General features: G+C 35.9%; 1 protein-coding gene across 2 annotated transcripts; it reads left to right on the plus strand.

The window, feature by feature from the left end:
• The first annotated feature begins 218 nt into the window (after positions 1-218).
• On the plus strand, positions 219-17,735 carry EIF3M (eukaryotic translation initiation factor 3 subunit M). Of its 2 annotated transcripts, none has more exons than XM_045557741.1 (11): positions 219-370; positions 2,879-3,011; positions 4,546-4,684; positions 4,961-5,084; positions 5,248-5,342; positions 10,329-10,412; positions 11,266-11,365; positions 11,985-12,066; positions 15,962-16,105; positions 17,013-17,073; positions 17,547-17,735. In XM_045557741.1, exons 1-11 carry the CDS (start codon positions 329-331, stop codon positions 17,665-17,667), a joined length of 1,125 nt encoding a protein of 374 aa, XP_045413697.1. In that variant the 5' UTR covers positions 219-328; the 3' UTR covers positions 17,668-17,735. The 2 variants fall into 2 exon arrangements, with proteins under 2 accessions (XP_045413697.1, XP_045413700.1); XM_045557744.1 differs by lacking the exon at positions 219-370 and adding an exon at positions 482-1,814.
• The last annotated feature ends 128 nt before the right edge of the window (positions 17,736-17,863 follow it).

A 17,863-nucleotide genomic window follows, 5' to 3' on the forward strand; every position in this document is an offset into this window, starting at 1 on the left:
TAGGGAGGTGCGGGCGCGGTCCAAGGACAATAAGCTACAAGGTCCAGGAAGCCAGAAGCCGCGAGAAACTTCACTAGAACCAGGCGCAGCAAGTCCTGCCCGCGAGGCCCACCCAGCCGCGCCCGCCGCGCCCCCCGCGCCCCCAGCCGCGGAGAGAGCGCGCGGTACGATTGGCTCTCCCGGCCCCGCCCGTCCCAGCAACCCGGACCCGCCAGGACGTGCGCGGAGTGACCCGGAAGTGATTGTGTGGAACCAGACAGCGGCGCGGCTCCCTTTTCCGGTCGGCGTGGTTTGCGAGTGGAGTCTACGCGGTTCCTGGGCCTTCACCATGAGCGTCCCGGCCTTCATCGATATCAGTGAGGAAGACCAGGTGTGCTCCCGGGCTGCGGGTGCCGCCAGGGTGGGCTGGGGATGCCTCGGGGGCATGAGGGATGTCTGCCGAGCCTGGGCCGGGCGGGCGGGACGCCGCCTCGCGGAGCTGGCTCCGGGGCGGAGACCCACAGCTGTCTCCCACGAGGCACGGGCGCGCGTTCCTGGCCTCGGTTCGCACCAGCAAGCCGGCCGGCGGTCCCAGCGTGGGCCCCGACACTCCACGGCCAGCTTCCTGGTTGGCGCGGGACGCTCCCAGTCTGGAGTCACTTATGATATGGTACTTTTTGACTAATTAGGAATGGTGTGTGCTTCCGTCCCCCAAATGCAGCCCCTTCCGGAGTGGGAGGAGGCGAATCTGTAGTCCGCATAAACAGTCTAGGGAAAAATAATATTGTACTAAAGATCAAAGTGGTTTTACTATTGTGCACAAAGGCGAAGGTGACCCGTATTTTATATGTAGACCTGTGCTTTCTAGTACCACTTGGGCAAGTACTAGCGCAAGAGTTGTTTTGTATCCCGAAAAGGTCATTTCCACCCTCATATAGTTTAAAGCATACATACACCTGGTGCCTCCTTCTGATAGTTTTAAATTTCCCATTTGGGGTTTGCTCTTTGGTATGCAGGGCAGATGTTTCTCATTTTCCCCGTAACAAAAGTTTAATTGGTTGGGGTTAAAGTAAACATGAAGTGATATTCTTTAATTTTGTATAGCTGAAAACTATTCTGTGAAGTCCTTAGTTTGTCATTTTGTTTATTTCTGCTACTTCGCTAACATGGACGTTTTGGTTTCCATGTCTTTACAAGTCTAAGGTAAATTCTAGAATTGCAGAAGCGATTTTTCCCCCCCTTTGGTAGAAATGCAGTCCTGCAGCCCTGAAGAGCAAGTTAGGGAAAATGAAAAAAGAGGAAAAATTTCAAGGATAGGGAGGGAGTTTAAGCAGAGATAGAAAGGAAGATATAAAAGACAAAACAAACAAAAAAACCTGAATAGGAATGGAAGCGTGTTACCAGCAGTTGGTTATTAGGTTACTGAAAAAGTGTTGGATTTTTTTTTTTTTTAATGTACCTGTGGATGGAGAAATATGTCATTTACTACATTTTAGAGTGTCATTTGTGCTTCTTTTCTTCAGATTTATCAGTTTCACACTAGGCAGTCCTTTCACAGGGACATATGTGATTGCTTCGGGAGTTTAACTTTGGTCACATTCTCAGCCTGGTTAAAGTTAAGAAATGGATTTCTTAATCTTTTTTTTTGTTTGTTTTCTTTCGTTTATACTGCTTCACAACCACTTGTGGCCAATGAGGATGACATAAAAACAATAAACTGTTAACTGAATAGTCATTAGAAAAAGTTTGCTTTGTATCTGGAAAGCAGAAAGTGAACCAGTGCCGTTTTTCTTGATCGGACCATGTTTTATGCTTCCTTCATAGAGAAGGTGACGGTGGGTTGTTTTTTTTTTTTTTTTTTTTTTGAAATCTTGCTTATGATACCAACTCCTGTATGAAGTTACTATGTTCTTGTTATCTGAAAGGATAGTACCATCAGAGCTATAGATTTAACATACTTTTCTAAGGTAACTAAACATATTTTGAGGTTTAAAAATCTAATGGCCTCCACCAAGATTTTTTTGTTTTGGTCTAGAAAATGTGATACCTGTGCGTTTACTAGTGGTATTTTTTCGTCTGCCTGTTTCACTTCATTTTATTATCTTTAAAACCATCTGCATTTGTTTGGCTGCCATAGTAACAAGTTGCCAAAAGAAAATTATTAAATATTATATGTAGGCAGTAGGGTAGGAAATGCCAAATGAGTGAATGTGGTACGTAGTTTTGTTTTTGTAGGACCAAAGGTGCTTTTTGACCCAGATATTCACTTTGCATTTTAAGAGATTAGTTACGTAGTAGATCAATTTGATATAAATATTTTATTCTAAAGCAACATTCACAGACATTATCTTTATCTCTTTGTATCTCCCAAAATGCTAGTCTCAAATAGGTTCTCAAATAATTAATAAATGATTACCCTTTTGCCAAGGTAGTGTCTAACTTTTCTAGTAACTGTGTTTATATATACATTTGAGAGCAAAAAAATTTTCATATCTTTCAAAAAAGTTAAATTTACCAAGTCAGATTGATTTCTTCTCCCCAAAAGCCCTCTTTACCCCCCAACCCATGGAAATCTTTTGAGTTATATTAGAAAGGTTTTTGCTATATACTGGAAGTCTAGCAGGGTACAGATGGCATGAGAGAAATTCTGAAGGTGATCCACGTATGCAATAGTGTGTCTTAAGGAGCCCCTGGGCCTTCTGGAGAAAAACCTTTGGCTCCTGTGCAGTTGTCATGAAAATGAGTGAGGGAGAAGTTCTTTAACATAATTGGAAGTAGTTGTTGAGTACAGTGTCTGCATTCTGTTTTTTGAGAAATAGAACAGAATGGGTTGAGATTTTGTGTTTTGTCATTCATGGTCAGTTTTCTAAATATATAGTAACCCTATTTCATTCAACAGGCTGCTGAGCTTCGTGCTTACCTGAAATCTAAAGGAGCTGAGATCTCAGAAGAGAATGCAGAAGGCGGACTTCATGTAGATTTAGCTCAAATTATTGAAGCCTGTGATGTATGTCTGAAGGAAGATGATAAAGGTTTTTAATATTTTCTAATATTTCATACTAATAATAAGAATCTATTTTTAAAATTTTCTTGTGAATTACAAAGTTGTCCTTTGGTATCCAAGGTTGGGTGGAGGGAGAATTGGTTCCAGGAACCCCAGTGGATACTAAAACCTGTGGATTCGCGTATAATCTATGCCCATCTTCCTATATACTTTAAATCATCTCTCAATTACTTATAATACCTAATACAATGTAAATGCTATATAAATAGTTGTTATGCTGTATTTTTTTATTGTTGTAATATTTTTTATCTTCCCCCCAAATATTTTCCATCCAAGGTTGGGTGAATCTGTGGATGTGAGACCCACAGACCCAACAAATATTTTTATGTTTTGAATTTCAGATCTTAGGACTTTTTAAAAAATAGATACATAATGGTTGTATGTATTTTGGGGGTACATGTGATATTTTGATACATGCATGCAGTGTGTAATGATCAAATCAGAGTAATTAGATATCCATCACCTCAAACATTTATCTTTGAGTTGAGAACCTAACCTTCCAGTTCTTCTCTTCTAGCTATTTGAACTCTACAATATATTGTTAACTATAGTCTAGGCACTATTGTTTTTAATCTTAAAGATAAGATTAAACATGCTTTCAGTTTATCTAATCTATTTTACCTATTAAGTGAGCCTGTTTTGAGAAAACATGTTTTAACATCAGGTATATTTATTTCTTGAATGTTATTACCCACGTTAAATGCTGATAGTTTCAGAATGAACTGAAGGGGAAAAAAAGCTCTTTTCTGTTCGTAAGGTTTAGATTAATATCAAATGGTATATAATTTCAAGTAATCTAAAAGCCATTTTATTATTAGGTTTATTTCTTACTTATTAAGATAAAATGGGAAATTTCAAAAATTAGGAGTCCTGATTTCTAGTTAAGGTTTAGAGCTTAAACTTGGGTATTTGCTTCGGTGACAATATACTAAAAAAAAAATGAGAGACCAAACTTGGGATATGGTTAATACTTATAATACTTGAAAATGAGTGATCCAACCAGAAAATTGACAGCTTTAATTTCTAAATAATTTTCTATATGTATATATGATGTTTTCCTTAATTGAGAAAGCATCCTAGCCTAAAACCTTGCCAGTATCTGCCACATGATTGAATATCATGACAGTAAAAATAGAAAGTGTGTCTGTGTATGGTGTACATAAACATGTAAATCAGTCTCTATTTTACTAGTTAGAAACCAAATCTTAGATACCAGTTTCCTTCCTCTTTAATAAAATATGTCATACAAGTTGCTCTCTGAATGTTTAGCTATGCAGCAGAGCTAGTTTAGTTTGAGTTCATGTATGCTATATTTTTGTTGCTCTCCATGGAAGGAAAAATATCAGTCCTCTAGAACAGTTTTACAGTAGCTGAATTACATCTTTTTAAAGTATCTTATGTCTGATGGCCTTTGTTGTATTGAAACACTGGAAATGCATATTTAAGTACACACATTGAATATTGTACTGTCATTGTTGATTGTGTTATCAATACTTGTGTAGATGTTGAAAGTGTGATGAACAGCGTGGTTTCCCTCCTCTTGATCCTGGAACCAGACAAGCAAGAAGCTTTGATTGAAAGCCTGTGTGAAAAGCTGGTCAAATTTCGAGAAGGTGAACGTCCATCTCTGAGACTGCAGTTGTAAGTTAAGAACTGAAAGGGGGTTGGTATTTTAAGGGGCTATTGTCCTGTCACTAACTTTTAATGATTCAAAGCAGGAATCCTGGAACTTGACGGCCAGCTGTGGCTGTTATTAGCTGTGACCTTGGACAAGTCACTTAACCTTCTGTACCCCAGTTCCCTCCTTTGTAATATGAAGTTATTAGTAGTACCTGCCACACGTTTGTTGTGAGCACAGATAACCTGAACTTAATGCTGTGGCTGCTAATCTCAGGTGTTATTTTATTTGTTAACCAGGCTGAGCAACCTTTTCCACGGGATGGATAAGAATACTCCTGTAAGATACACAGTGTATTGTAGCCTCATTAAAGTGGCCGCGTCTTGTGGGGCCATCCAGTACATTCCAACTGAGCTGGATCAAGTGAGTTACTATGTGGAATACTTGTTCTGCTTATCAGAAATGTACTTTTACATTATAGCTAAAATAACTAGCAGATATGTGTATTCTAAATGTTGTCTTTTAAATTGTGAAAATATATTTAGTGGTGTTACTAAATTTTCTCCTTTTGTTAATCTCATTGTAGGTTAGAAAATGGATTTCTGACTGGAATCTCACCACTGAAAAAAAACACACCCTTTTAAGACTACTTTATGAGGCACTTGTGGACTGCAAGAAAAGGTAATTCAGAAGTAATGAACTAACTTACAGCTTAGCAGGCAATAATATAAGTAGGTGGAGATGTTTTAAAGACAAGTAGGGCTAGTAATTTGCTCTACTTTGTTCTCCACAGAGTTTCTATAAATCCGTTTCTGTAAAGTTTGCCTACTGAATTAAAGATAACTATAAAGATGAAAGTAGTTTTTCCCCATCTTTAAACTTTTTAAAAAGCAAAACTTGCTTTTGTTCTAAAAATGGTATGATTACTAATCCCAGAGCTATATATAACATTGGACTAAGTTATTTAATAGTGCTTTGATGTCTTAGTACAGGGTAGTGCTACCACTTTTATTTAATGGTGGTGAGGATCTATCAATCAAAAGTTACCAGTCAGTCTCCTATATACACAATGCCCCTGAGATGAAATTTTGCAGTAGACAATACCAAATGAGTACCTATTGGGCTTCTGCAAGATCTTGGGTTTCTAAGTCTTGTATTTAACCCAAAAAACTTTATACCCAAAATATTCTTCCATATACCCAGTTTTAGGATGCCTGCCAGATGATAAGTTTGGTCCAGTTTATGGAATTAGTGCTGTGTTGTGTGATAAAAGGATGCTTCTAGTTTTTTGCACTAGCTTTTCAATTTCTCTTTTCACATAGTGGTTAAACATTTTCAGAAAAAGTAAGTCTTCAGTTTCATTTTCTTGCATAAATTTTATACTGACTTTTACTGCTGGGGTGTTTAATGCGTTAGGATCAGCAAGATTAGTATATTTCTGTTAGATGAAGTAATATAAGTTTTCTGTAGACCATTTAAATTAAAATACAAGAGAAAATGTTTGTATTTTTGTTGTGAAAGTTGGAACATGATGTCATAAAAGAAGATAGCAGGGGATCTTGCCTTTATAGCCTATTTCATCCTGAGAGTGGACACTGTTTCGTGCTGGCATACTTGTGACAGCATTCTAGCCAGTTGTCAGTAAAGTGTTGAGAATAAATATCTTATAACAAAGACCATTTCAAATGACGTAAAACTGTTGGAGACGTAAAAACTATGGGAGAAAGAATCCACGTTTTAATCTAGACTTTCACTGTGCAAGATGTGGGGTCAGACTGCTGGGGTTCAGATCTTAGGTTTACCACTTGTTGTATGACTCTGAGTAAATTACTTAACATATGTGGACCTCAGTGTCCAACTTCAAAGTGGAAATGATGATAGTACTTACCTCAAGATTGTCAACTAAATTAAGATAATGTACGTGTAAAGTTCTTAAAATGATGGTGTCATTGAAAAAACAGTAAGTGTTGGATATTATTATTCCTTTCTCTATCCTTTTCAGTTTTTTAAGCTCACCTTTAAGAACTTAGTTGATTTTCTGGCACAGTAATTTTAAATGACAGGTGTTGTGATTTCCCTGTGAATATCTCATGCTTATCAGAGATAACTACTCACTGGATGATTTCTCTTAACTGCTGTTAGTAGGTCCTCAGTCTGTGAGGTGTAGAGGGGAAGTAACTAATGTTCTAAAGGATTCCAAAGCTAAGTCTCAGAGAAATCGAGATAGGACATGAGTACCCATTGTTCTCTACTAGATAGGTGCTGATGTTAACATATTAGAAAATATTTGCAGCATTTGTCACAGATGATCACTTTTTTCCCTTCTTGAAACATTTTCTTCAGTTGGCTTTTGGGGACCCTTTCTGTTTCTCTGATTCTTTTCTTATCTCATTCACAACTCCACATTTGTAGGTTCCTCCTCATCTTCCCTAACTCTAAACATTGGAGTAATTCAGTCCTAGAACTTTTTGTGCTCTATTACATTCATTTCCTGTAGTCGTTTTGTGGGGTGTTTTTTTTTGCTGTCATTGTGTAGGTCGCTGGGGGCCAAATGCATTTTGGCGGGGGATGATTGTTTGTATTACTGGATTGTTAAGTCCACTGCGAGACACTTAGCATCCCTACCCTCACTGCTTCGATGCTGGTCGTGCTTCCCAGTCAGCACAGCAACTCCCATATACTCAGTTGCTCCCTTAAGTAATCTCATTCAGTCTCAAGCCTTTAAACACCATCTATAGGTTGATGATTTTTAAATTTTTACCTGTTGTATTTCTTCCCTGAACTCCAGATGTCTATTCCTATTTAATGTTTCCATTCTGATGTTCAAAAAGGCATCTCACACTTGACATCTGCACAAGTGAGCCATTGATGTTTCCTTCTAAACCCCTTCTGTTTTCTCCAGCTTAGGGAAATGCCATTTCTATTCTTCTTGTTGCTCAAGACCAAAACCTGGGATTCACCCTTGACTTCTTTGTCTTATATCCCACATCTAATCTACCTGTCAGCTCTAAATAAATATAAACTGGCCAACTTCTCACTACCTCTATTGCTAGCAGATGGTCTAAGCCACCATCATTTCTTATTTTGATTCTTGAAGTAGCCTCTTAACCAGACCCTGTTTTGGTCCTTGTCCCCACTACAGTCTGTTCTCTTTAATGTGGAAGATCAGATTATGTCTCCCTTCCACTCAGAACCCTCCTGTGGCTTCTTTCAGAGTGAAAGGCAAAGCACTGTTCTAGAGCATTCTTTCTAGAGCACTCTTCTCTCAGGGATCCATGTGGCTCCCTCCCTTTTTAAGTCTGCCCATTATTACCTCATCAGCAATGCCTTCCCTGGTCCCCTGTATGGGTGGTGGTACTCCCACCCCTTCATTGCTTTTCCCCCATCCCTGTGTTGGGGGAAATACATAAAATACAAAAAATACATAAAATACTTTTTTTTTCTGCTTTTAAATAGTAGAATTCTGAGATTTGCATCACCCTTTTAAGAAAGTATGTTTTAACATTCACAGGTGCCCCCTTCGTGATTTTATTTATATTGGTGGTTGATGAGTGCAGATGGTATCATGCATTTTAAAGGATAACACTAGTAACTGAGCTGTTACTATATGTCAGATGCTATGCTGTTCACTTTAAATGAATTCATTTATCTGGATGAAGGGTAAAAACTTACCTATTGGGTACAGTGAACACTGTTCTGGTGATGGGCACACTGAAAGCCCCGACTCAAGCATCATACGAGGTATCCACATAACAAAACATTTGTTCCCCGTAATATTTTGAAATTTTAAAAATATTTTATCTGATCTTTGTGAATTAAAAAGATTTCTTTAGCTGATAATATGTACTAGACTGAAGTATACTGTGGCTGCTAAAACTGGAAAATTACATGTATCTGTTTGCGGTTTGGAACAAGATAATTAATGATGAGTAAAACATGGTTTTTCTTAAAGTTTTTCTCTGAATTTTCATAGTTATGTCACAATGTTTTTATTTATTTAATTTTTTTTAGAGACAGGTCTCACTGTGTTGCCCAGGCTGGACTTGAACTCCTGGGCTCAAGCGATCCTCCCACCTCAGTCTCCCGAGTAGCTGGGAGTATGGGTACCTGCCACCAAGCTTGGCATTTATATCACCATATTTAAGATGCTGCTTACCACTTAGCCATGCCTATAATTGTATATTAGTAAACCTTAATTTTGAAAGAAGTTTTAGAATACCATTTAGCTTTTTTTTTTTTTTTTTTTGAGACAGAGTCTCGCTTTTTTTGCCCGGGCTAGAGTGAGTGCCGTGGCGTCAGCCTAGCTCACAGCAACCTCAAACTCCTGGGCTTAAACGATCCTACTGCCTCAGCCTCCCGAGTAGCTGGGACTACAGGCATGCGCCACCATGCCTGGCTAATTTTTTCTATATATACATGTTAGTTGGCTAGATAATTTCTTTCTATTTTTAGTAGAGACGGGGTCTCGCTCTTGCTCAGGCTGGTCTCGAACTCCTGAGCTCAAACAATCCATCCGCCTTGACCTCCCAGAGTGCTAGGATTACAGGCGTGAGCCACCATGCCCGGCCCCATTTAGCTTTTTAAATGATACTGTTCCTACTGATTTTACCCAGGTTGAATCCAAATGTGGGGAAAAAGTGTTCTTAGAAAATGAAAAAATAAACGTTTTTCCAGTTAGCAAAGCTTTCTATACACTTTTTATGAGCTAAAGATTGATCACTTTAAAGGGAATAAGGATGAAGATAAACATTTCTAAGAGTACAAATTGAATGCATTTAATTACTTTGCCCTTTTCTCTTTAGTGAAAATTGATCTGTATAATTTTAAGGATAATTTAATTGGAAGGATATTTTAAGTAGAGTTATTTAAATATTTGTTGTTAGTCCAACTTGATGTATGCTGTCCAAACAGTTTCTGGGACACATAAAACTTTTTTCCGCACCCAGGGCCTTTATACTTGGTCTTCCCCTCTGCCTGGAAAGGTATCTTAACCCACCTTCCACCCCAGGCCTTTTCATGGCCAAGAAAAGGATGTAAAAGGATATTTTGTATCCTTTAGGTCTCATCCTACCTGTCTTCTCTTCAGAGAGACTTTCCCTGCTCACACTGTATAAAGTAGCCTCCTCTTTCAGTGTTCTGCCCTTGTTACTTTATTACATCGCCACTTACTGCCTTCATAGCACAAACCCATTAGTTATTTTTCCTTAGTTGTCTGTCTTTTCTACTAAAAGGAAAGTTCCGTGACTTTTCCTATAGATAGGGACCACGTCTGTTTTAGTCACCATTGTATATATCATTAGCATAGAACCTGACACTTAAAAAATACCTTTAGGCTGGGTGCAGTGGCTTGCACCTATAATCCTAACACTTTGGGAGGCTGAGGTGGGAGGACTGCTTGGAGTCAGGAATTAGAGACCAGCCTGAGTAACATAGCAAGACCTGTGCCTACAAAAAATAGAAAAATTAGCCAGCCATGTTGGTGCGCGCCTGTAGGGCCAGCTCCTTGGAAGGCTAAGGCAGGAGGATCACTTGAGCCCAGGGTGCTTAAGTGCTCATGCCTAGGCAACAAAGTGGGACCCTATCTCAAAAAAAAAAAAAAAAACACCTTTTAAATGAATGAATGGCAGTAACAATACTTCAGATTCCTAAAGCAGTACTTCTTTTTAGTGATGCTGCTTCAAAAGTTATGGTGGAATTGCTCGGAAGTTACACGGAGGACAATGCTTCCCAGGCTCGAGTTGATGCCCACAGGTAAAGTTAAATATTGTTCTAATGAGGGCTTGTCAGCAACTTAGAGGTTAGCTGCAGTACTAAATTATATGACTCGAATCATGCTTGCAGTCACCAGTGATGCAAAGCCATTTGATACTGTGTGTTCCCTGGTGATTCTAATGTAGATACTAAAATTCAGGAGTTGATACTGGAAGAACCATAGATTGCATGTGAAATAGCTGCGTGATGTTTACTGTATGGGGTATTGCTGGCATAGGGATGATGATCCCAACCTAAGAAGTAGAACCTAGTCTTGGATCAGTTTTCTGAACATTAAGGCACGTAGATGGAAAGTTGGTGGCTTGCCAAAAATTAGCCCATTGCTAATGAGAATAAAGGCCCTAAACAGTCCTAGATCTAACTAGTAATAATAAGAACAGGATCAGTTTTTTAAATCTGAGAAATGAGAATCATGAAACTTGTTTATTGGGTTATTGCTTCATGTGGACCTATACATGCTGAGTTGGTAAAAAGGGTAGTTAGTAGTAAAGACCCTGGACTTTGAGGTCAGATTGCCTGCGTTCAAATTCTTTCTTCATGCCAAGTTAGTCCTTATTATTGGGCAGGTTACTTGTTCTGAGTCTGTTTCATCATAGATAAAATGGGCATGATGATACTGTGTGTTTCTTAGGTTGTTGTGAGGAATAACTGAGACACAGTGCATATAAAGCACTTAGTGTCTGGCATATGGCATTCTGTGGCCTTTTTAATGCTGTATATATTGGACTCTTGGATATTTTACTGAATTAAATATATTTTGTGATTTGCAAAAAGTCAGTGAAAAGCTAGGATTTCAAAACTCTGAGATTGCATTTTTGTTTTCCAATTTAAGGTGTATTGTACGAGCATTGAAAGATCCAAATGCATTTCTTTTCGACCACCTTCTTACTTTAAAACCTGTCAAGTTTTTGGAAGGCGAGCTTATTCATGATGTAAGTAGTTTATCCTTTAATGTGAAGGATGTTCTTTTCCTAAGTCTTACATAACCAAAACAGTACTTTTTCTTTGTATTAGTAAAAATGACTATTGGAGAGATCCAGAACAATAGGAACTATTTATTATTCTTATTTCAGGAACTGATATTTCAGGACTAGCTTTTCTCCAACCACTGAACATAGTCCTGTTTTTCCTCCCTTTCCTTCATCTCCTCATTTGCATGGCCATTATGGACTTAGATAATACAAATTTCTTTTTATTACTTCTGTCTGTAGCCCCAATTAGGAAGCTAAATCTGGTATCTAAAAACACATGTGAACACACTTTTCAAGTGCAAGAATAAATACATTTTGAATTATTTTCTACTTGGACTGTGCCATTAAGCACCATCTTTCAGTGTGAATAATTTAGAGCTCACTGCATTTACTGATTATTTCATTTTTAAAGTGAGCCATGTGAAAGCAGATGGTTTGAGTGGTAATTTGATGAATCAGATTGATATTTTTGCACTAAAAAAACAGAGTTTTATTGTTAGGAGTCAGTGTCTTTAAAATATCTTGAGTATAAATCTTGATTCTGTATTGATAGTTTTTTTTTTTTCTCTTACCTGTATAGCTTTTAACCATTTTTGTGAGTGCTAAATTGGCATCATATGTCAAGTTTTATCAGAATAATAAAGACTTCATTGATTCACTTGGTAAGTTTGGGGGTTTATTCTTTAAGGGGTAGAGAGATGAGAACACGCTACTCTCTAACTATTAAGCACTGTGAGATCCAGCAGATAATGGTTGTGGCCTTATTTGTAGATTACCCTACAAGTGGCATATGTCAGAACAGCACAAACATAGGTGGACAGTTTAAAATGGAATCAAAAACTGAGAAGGTGTAAGAGGTAGCATTTGTGACAGAAAGCAGTGAAAGTAGGAGTATGAAACATAACTTGGGCCCTTTTTCCCTCCAGCTCTTCTTTATCATGATTGAGGTAAAGTTATAGCAGGAATCAAGTGCTTAGAGGAGATTCAGATAGAAATAGTTCCATTGATGTATGTTTTTTTTAAATTTTGGGATGGGGGAGGGAGAAGAAGAGCAACTGAAAGGATCACCATTACTTTGATCATAATGGTAACTTTTGGAAGTACTTGTTTTAAGAGCTTATAAAATTTGATGATTAAAGGCACTTTATGAAGCTAAATGTTACTGTTTCAAGTCATTTCTTTGTAGAAGACCTTGTTCCTTAGCTGTGTGGTGATCTGTATTTTTGTTGCTTTTTTAAGTTGTAGTCACAAAACTGATGAACAGTTTTTCCCCTTTTATGCTTAGTTCCCTGACCCCCCATTAACAAAAGTATATAGCATTGCTAATTAAATCTAAAAGATAGAATTAGGAATGGAGATGTAGTAATTTTATATGATAGTAGAGACTTTCCTAGTTACAGTTTGTTCAAGACAGCATAGTAAGTCTTAGTTTATCTTTGACTTTTCTTGTCTAGCACATCAGAGTTCAGTAAATGTTTGCTAAATTGAATCTTAGCAATCCTCATTGAGCAAACCTCATTTCAACATTTATGTTCTACATTTTAACATATGTTCTGGAGCTTGTTTTTAACATACTAAAGTTACAAAGAGAAAATCTGCACTAGGACAGGTTTTAAATGTTCTAAAACTACCAGTTTTTTTGACAGTGAAGTCAACTATGAGACTAAGGTGCTTTGTTTCCCACTAGGTGAAAATCAAAATACATTAGATGTTGATTATATTTTCCATATTAAAATTGAATTTTTAGTCTTCCTGGTTATTTGAGATATAGATGAAAAGTATAATTATAATCTACTTTGATTCTACTTAGTCCTTGACTTTGTAATCATTAATTCCTGTCACCTGTAAATTTTGTGCAGCCACTGGAATTGGGGAAGATTGACTTACTGTGAACATAATAAGGCATTTGAAATACACCAAGATAAAGTAGATGCAAGTATGTTGGTATAGAATGCTTTGCCAGGTGCACTAGACCCAGAAAACCACATTCTGTCCCAGTTAATTTGTTATGTGGCATGAAGCTATGTGATGGAATGTTAATGTCAGCAACCGCTTTATTTACGCACCAAGGAAAAAGGAGTAGTAATTAACACTTTGACACTCCCCCATTGATGTGTAATTGACTGTTTCAAAGGAGCACTGGTTCATAAGCTATTGCATGCATTAAAATTGCGTTTTCTATATTGCAGCATTTTAAGACAGGGGTCAGTGACAATGCAGAAATTGCTCAATGATGCACATTTTTTTATTACTGCATTAAGGTTTTGACATATTAGTAATGAATAAATGTTTCCATAAAATTAGATTTTTTATAACTTTAAAATTGAAATATGGCACAACACACTGTGACTTCCTCTTTCAAGGTAGTATTCTAGTTTTATGAAACAAAGCACAGCTTCCTGCAAGTCTTTAACTCATACTTCACTGACTTAATAGTTTGATTTTTCAGAACAAGAGTCCTAAAGGCTTTAAATTTGGTTTTGTTTTAAAATGACTTTAAACATTGATTTGAAGTGTTTTTAGACATTAAGTTTCCATGTGTAACATAGATAATGGTTTTATGTAATTCATTCTAGAAATAGTCTTCATTCCTCTGATAAGTTTTAATTTCAAGAGTATTTTAAATCATATCTTAGAAATTTTAGGAGTTTATCATTTTATCATATTGAAAGAGAATTGTATATGTCCACAGAACTGGGAATGTTAAGGAATTTTTTAGAAAATCTTTAATACTTGGTCTCTGATAGAAAAAAATTCATAACATTGCTAATTTATTGTGCCAACTAGAAATCAAATTCCCTCATTTGCCTTTTGTTTCTTAAATATCTGTGCAAATTAATGACGTTCTATTAGAAATTTGTTTATGTAAGACGCTTTTCCCAAAAGCATTTTAGTAAATGTATATATTTTTGGTTTTAGATGTATATCTAGACGTTTATTACAGCTGAAAGTCTGGTTACAAATGTCTAGATTCCACAGGTGGCAATAGGTTTGTCAAAACATTTTCTTTTATTAACACTGACAACTTGGGCCAACAATACCATTATCTTGTGTCAACTGAATTGCCCTAACATGTCCACATGTAATCTGGTGTTATCCAGTTGCTACCTTCTTGCTTCAGAAAGTTAATCAGAATCTAATTTGCATTTGTTAATTAGGGTTAATGTGCACTAATTGATTTTTTGATGCTTGTAGATTTCCATTAAACCCAGTTAGCAATACTTACTTGTGTACCTCATTCATTTGAGTTATGATGATCATGTTTTTGTTGAATCTGTGCCAAATAGGAAGCCTGTATCATAATTACAGCTAATTAACAGATGATCATGCCCTATATTAATGGGCTTCCCCAGTCTTCCACTAATATATGAATGTTATAAACTTCAAATTTATTTATGGAGTGCTTAGATAACTTTTTTAACAATACAGACTTGAAGCTCTGAATTATTAGAGGACACATGATTGATTATTTGTGGATTTTACATAATTTGAAAGTTCAGAGAAAAGGAACATATAAATAATTCTAGGTTAGTTTTAAAAACTTGTTTTCATAATTTAGTATCAAAACAAGTATATATGATAATGTGTTATAATTCTGCTTCTGCTTAGACCAGGTTATAATTTGGATATTTAGGATTTATAAATTTTATTTTCATTTATAGTCCTTTATTTTATAATTGAACTTACATTTTAGGTCTAGCACTGCCTACTGTGACTGTAAGTCATTTAATCTCTTTGCTCCTCAGTTTTGTTTTTGAAAGTGAAAGGATCAGGACTAGATAATTACTTAAGTTTCCTTCTATGGTTAAACAAATTGTGATCTGAATAATTGTAATGGTATGTTTCATCAGAAATTATTATGCAAAATTTGAATTATTTATACAATTTTCTACTTTTGCCTTCTAAAGAACAAGTATCACTCACAGTTATTGGTACTATTTAAGTTTATCTTGTACTAACCATATTGGCCTATAAATGCTAAATGGTAAACATATTTTGTCAGTTTTAATTTTTAAGTATTAAATCCAAAGTAACCTGAAGCAAAATAGAATGTTTTCATAACTAAAAATGTTCATGAAAATATTTTAAAACCTCATGTTTACCAGCACCTAGTGACACAGAAAAACCACTAAGTAGATAGGCTTGTGTTTAAACGAAAAGCTGTTAGTGAAAATGACCTTAGGTAATTCACTAAATAGAAAATGTTCTCATGAAATGTACTTTGTAGATTTTGTCTCCTAAAATGTATAACTATGAACAATATAAAATATATAAAACTTTTAGGGCCTAAAAATAATTTTATAGCCCATTCTTAACTTTGAACCTATCACCTATGGCACTAGTAATAAAGAAATATAGTTCTAGAAAAGTAATTTTAAATACTTTGTAACTTCATTGTGGGGTCAGTTTACGGTTTGTAAATATAAGAAATTTTGTCAAAATTATCCTGTGTAAGTGCTCAAACAGTAATTTCCATAACTTAACATGAGATGTAAGTGTATAGGTCTTGACTAATTAGTATGGATACTCATCGGGCTTCACTGTTATGTTATTTAGGTCTGTTGCATGAACAGAATATGGCAAAAATGAGACTACTTACTTTTATGGGAATGGCAGTGGAAAATAAAGAAATTTCTTTTGATACAATGCAGCAAGAACTTCAAATTGGAGCTGATGATGTTGAAGCATTTGTTATTGATGGTAAGGCAAATAGAACATTTTCATTTATTTCTAGAATTTCTATTATGTGAACATACTAATATTTTTATCATGAAACTGAGCCTTATGCTAACAGAGATTCTTTTGTAGCAAATGTGTTATGTTTAATTAGCAGATACACGTATAGTAGAGTGAAAGTTGAATGGAAATTTAAATTGTGTGGTTTGTGGTGTTTGTTCTATCTCTTGAAATCATGTAGAACAAAGGCCTTTAGGTAATATGCCGTAGCGGTTATAAGGGCACAGATTTTAGTATCAGACCTGAGTTTGAGACCAGGTCTTCCTTTGTGAAACAGGAATGTAGGAGTTCATTTGTGATTGAGGATTAAATGAATGAATGCAGGTAAAGCACAGTGCCTGGCACGTAGTAAATGACCTGCAGATGTTAACCATTAGCAATTTATGTATAGTCTAGAAACAGGACCTTCTTCCCCAGCAATTATAAAGTGATTTAACTGTTAATCAGGGATTTTTTTTTTCTGAGCTGTAAGTTTGAAAGTTGGGATTATTATATCTTTATTATTCTAAGATAATAAAATGTACGGTACCATTGACAGGGTTTTTTTCTAATCTAAGTCTCAAACAGTCCTATAAAGAAGTAATAACTTATTAGGAAATCAGGATTTTTCCTCATATGAAATAGTAGGGATAGAACACTTAGAATTCTTAGTAAAAACTGTATGTGATATTAATAAAGATAAGACAAATGTATGACTTTCCTCTTGGTTGCATCATACTGCTTTGCTTATCAGAGTCCAACAGTCAGTTTGTAAAATAATGCTGGAAAACTGTGTAAAGTTTTATTATGGCTTAGTTGGTCAGTTTCATACCTTAGCTGTTTTTCTTGGAAATTGTCCATATAACATACCATGTAAAACTTCTTTTTCCAGCGGTAAGAACTAAAATGGTCTACTGCAAAATTGATCAGACCCAGAGAAAAGTAGTTGTCAGGTAAGACATTTAATACTTTGCAGCATTTTATAGAACAATTTAGTTTGATTATTTCACTTAAATGTTTAGAGAACCAAGGTGGTGTTCTTTATCAGTTGACTGTAGTTAAATAGTTGCTATTTATCATAATTTTATTAAAGTTCAGACTGAATGTGATTAGCTTATTTAATGAAAGAGTCCTATTTTCCAGCACATTTCATTTAATGGCTAAGCATTGGCTAGAATACTAATGACTTTTGTATCTGCTTTATAGAGTTGTTGAGGAGAGAATAGGTGGTTTGGGATCAATGTGGTAAAGAATTTTTAAAAATGAGCTTCTAATTCTTAAATTCACTTACAATTCTAAATTATGTCTTTTATGTATATTTAATCTTGCTTTTAACTACATTTAAACGTGTAGGATATTATAAAAGAATACCAGAGGATAGACAAAAGGTTGACTAACATTTTCTGTTTAATTTTTCAATTTTTAGTCATAGCACACATCGGACATTTGGAAAACAGCAGTGGCAACAACTCTATGACACACTTAATGCCTGGAAACAAAACTTGAACAAAGTGAAAAACAGCCTTTTGAGTCTTTCTGATACATGAATTTTTATGCATATAATTTTGTTCTTTTTGGGGGAAAAAAACCCTAAATCATAGTAAAACATTATAAATTAAAATTTTGACTAGTCTGGACATTTGTTGTCTCAAATTTAAACTAAAATCACCAATTCCAGGGGATACAAAGTAACAGTTACAAAAGGTCACAATGTCTGTCTTGTATAAGTTCTGTTCTGTAAGG

Source organism: Lemur catta, chromosome 7, assembly GCF_020740605.2.
Source record: "Lemur catta isolate mLemCat1 chromosome 7, mLemCat1.pri, whole genome shotgun sequence".
In the NCBI taxonomy this organism is placed as follows: domain Eukaryota; kingdom Metazoa; phylum Chordata; class Mammalia; order Primates; family Lemuridae; genus Lemur; species Lemur catta.

Bases quoted from the DNA above. Each gene is read 5' to 3' on its own strand.
- EIF3M (XM_045557741.1), top strand. From the start codon at position 329: ATGAGCGTCCCGGCCTTCATCGATATCAGTGAGGAAGACCAG. The intron at 10,413-11,265 runs GTAAAGTTAAAT...TTCCAATTTAAG, and splicing joins GCTCGAGTTGATGCCCACAG to GTGTATTGTACGAGCATTGA. The intron at 16,106-17,012 runs GTAAGGCAAATA...TTCTTTTTCCAG, and splicing joins TGAAGCATTTGTTATTGATG to CGGTAAGAACTAAAATGGTC.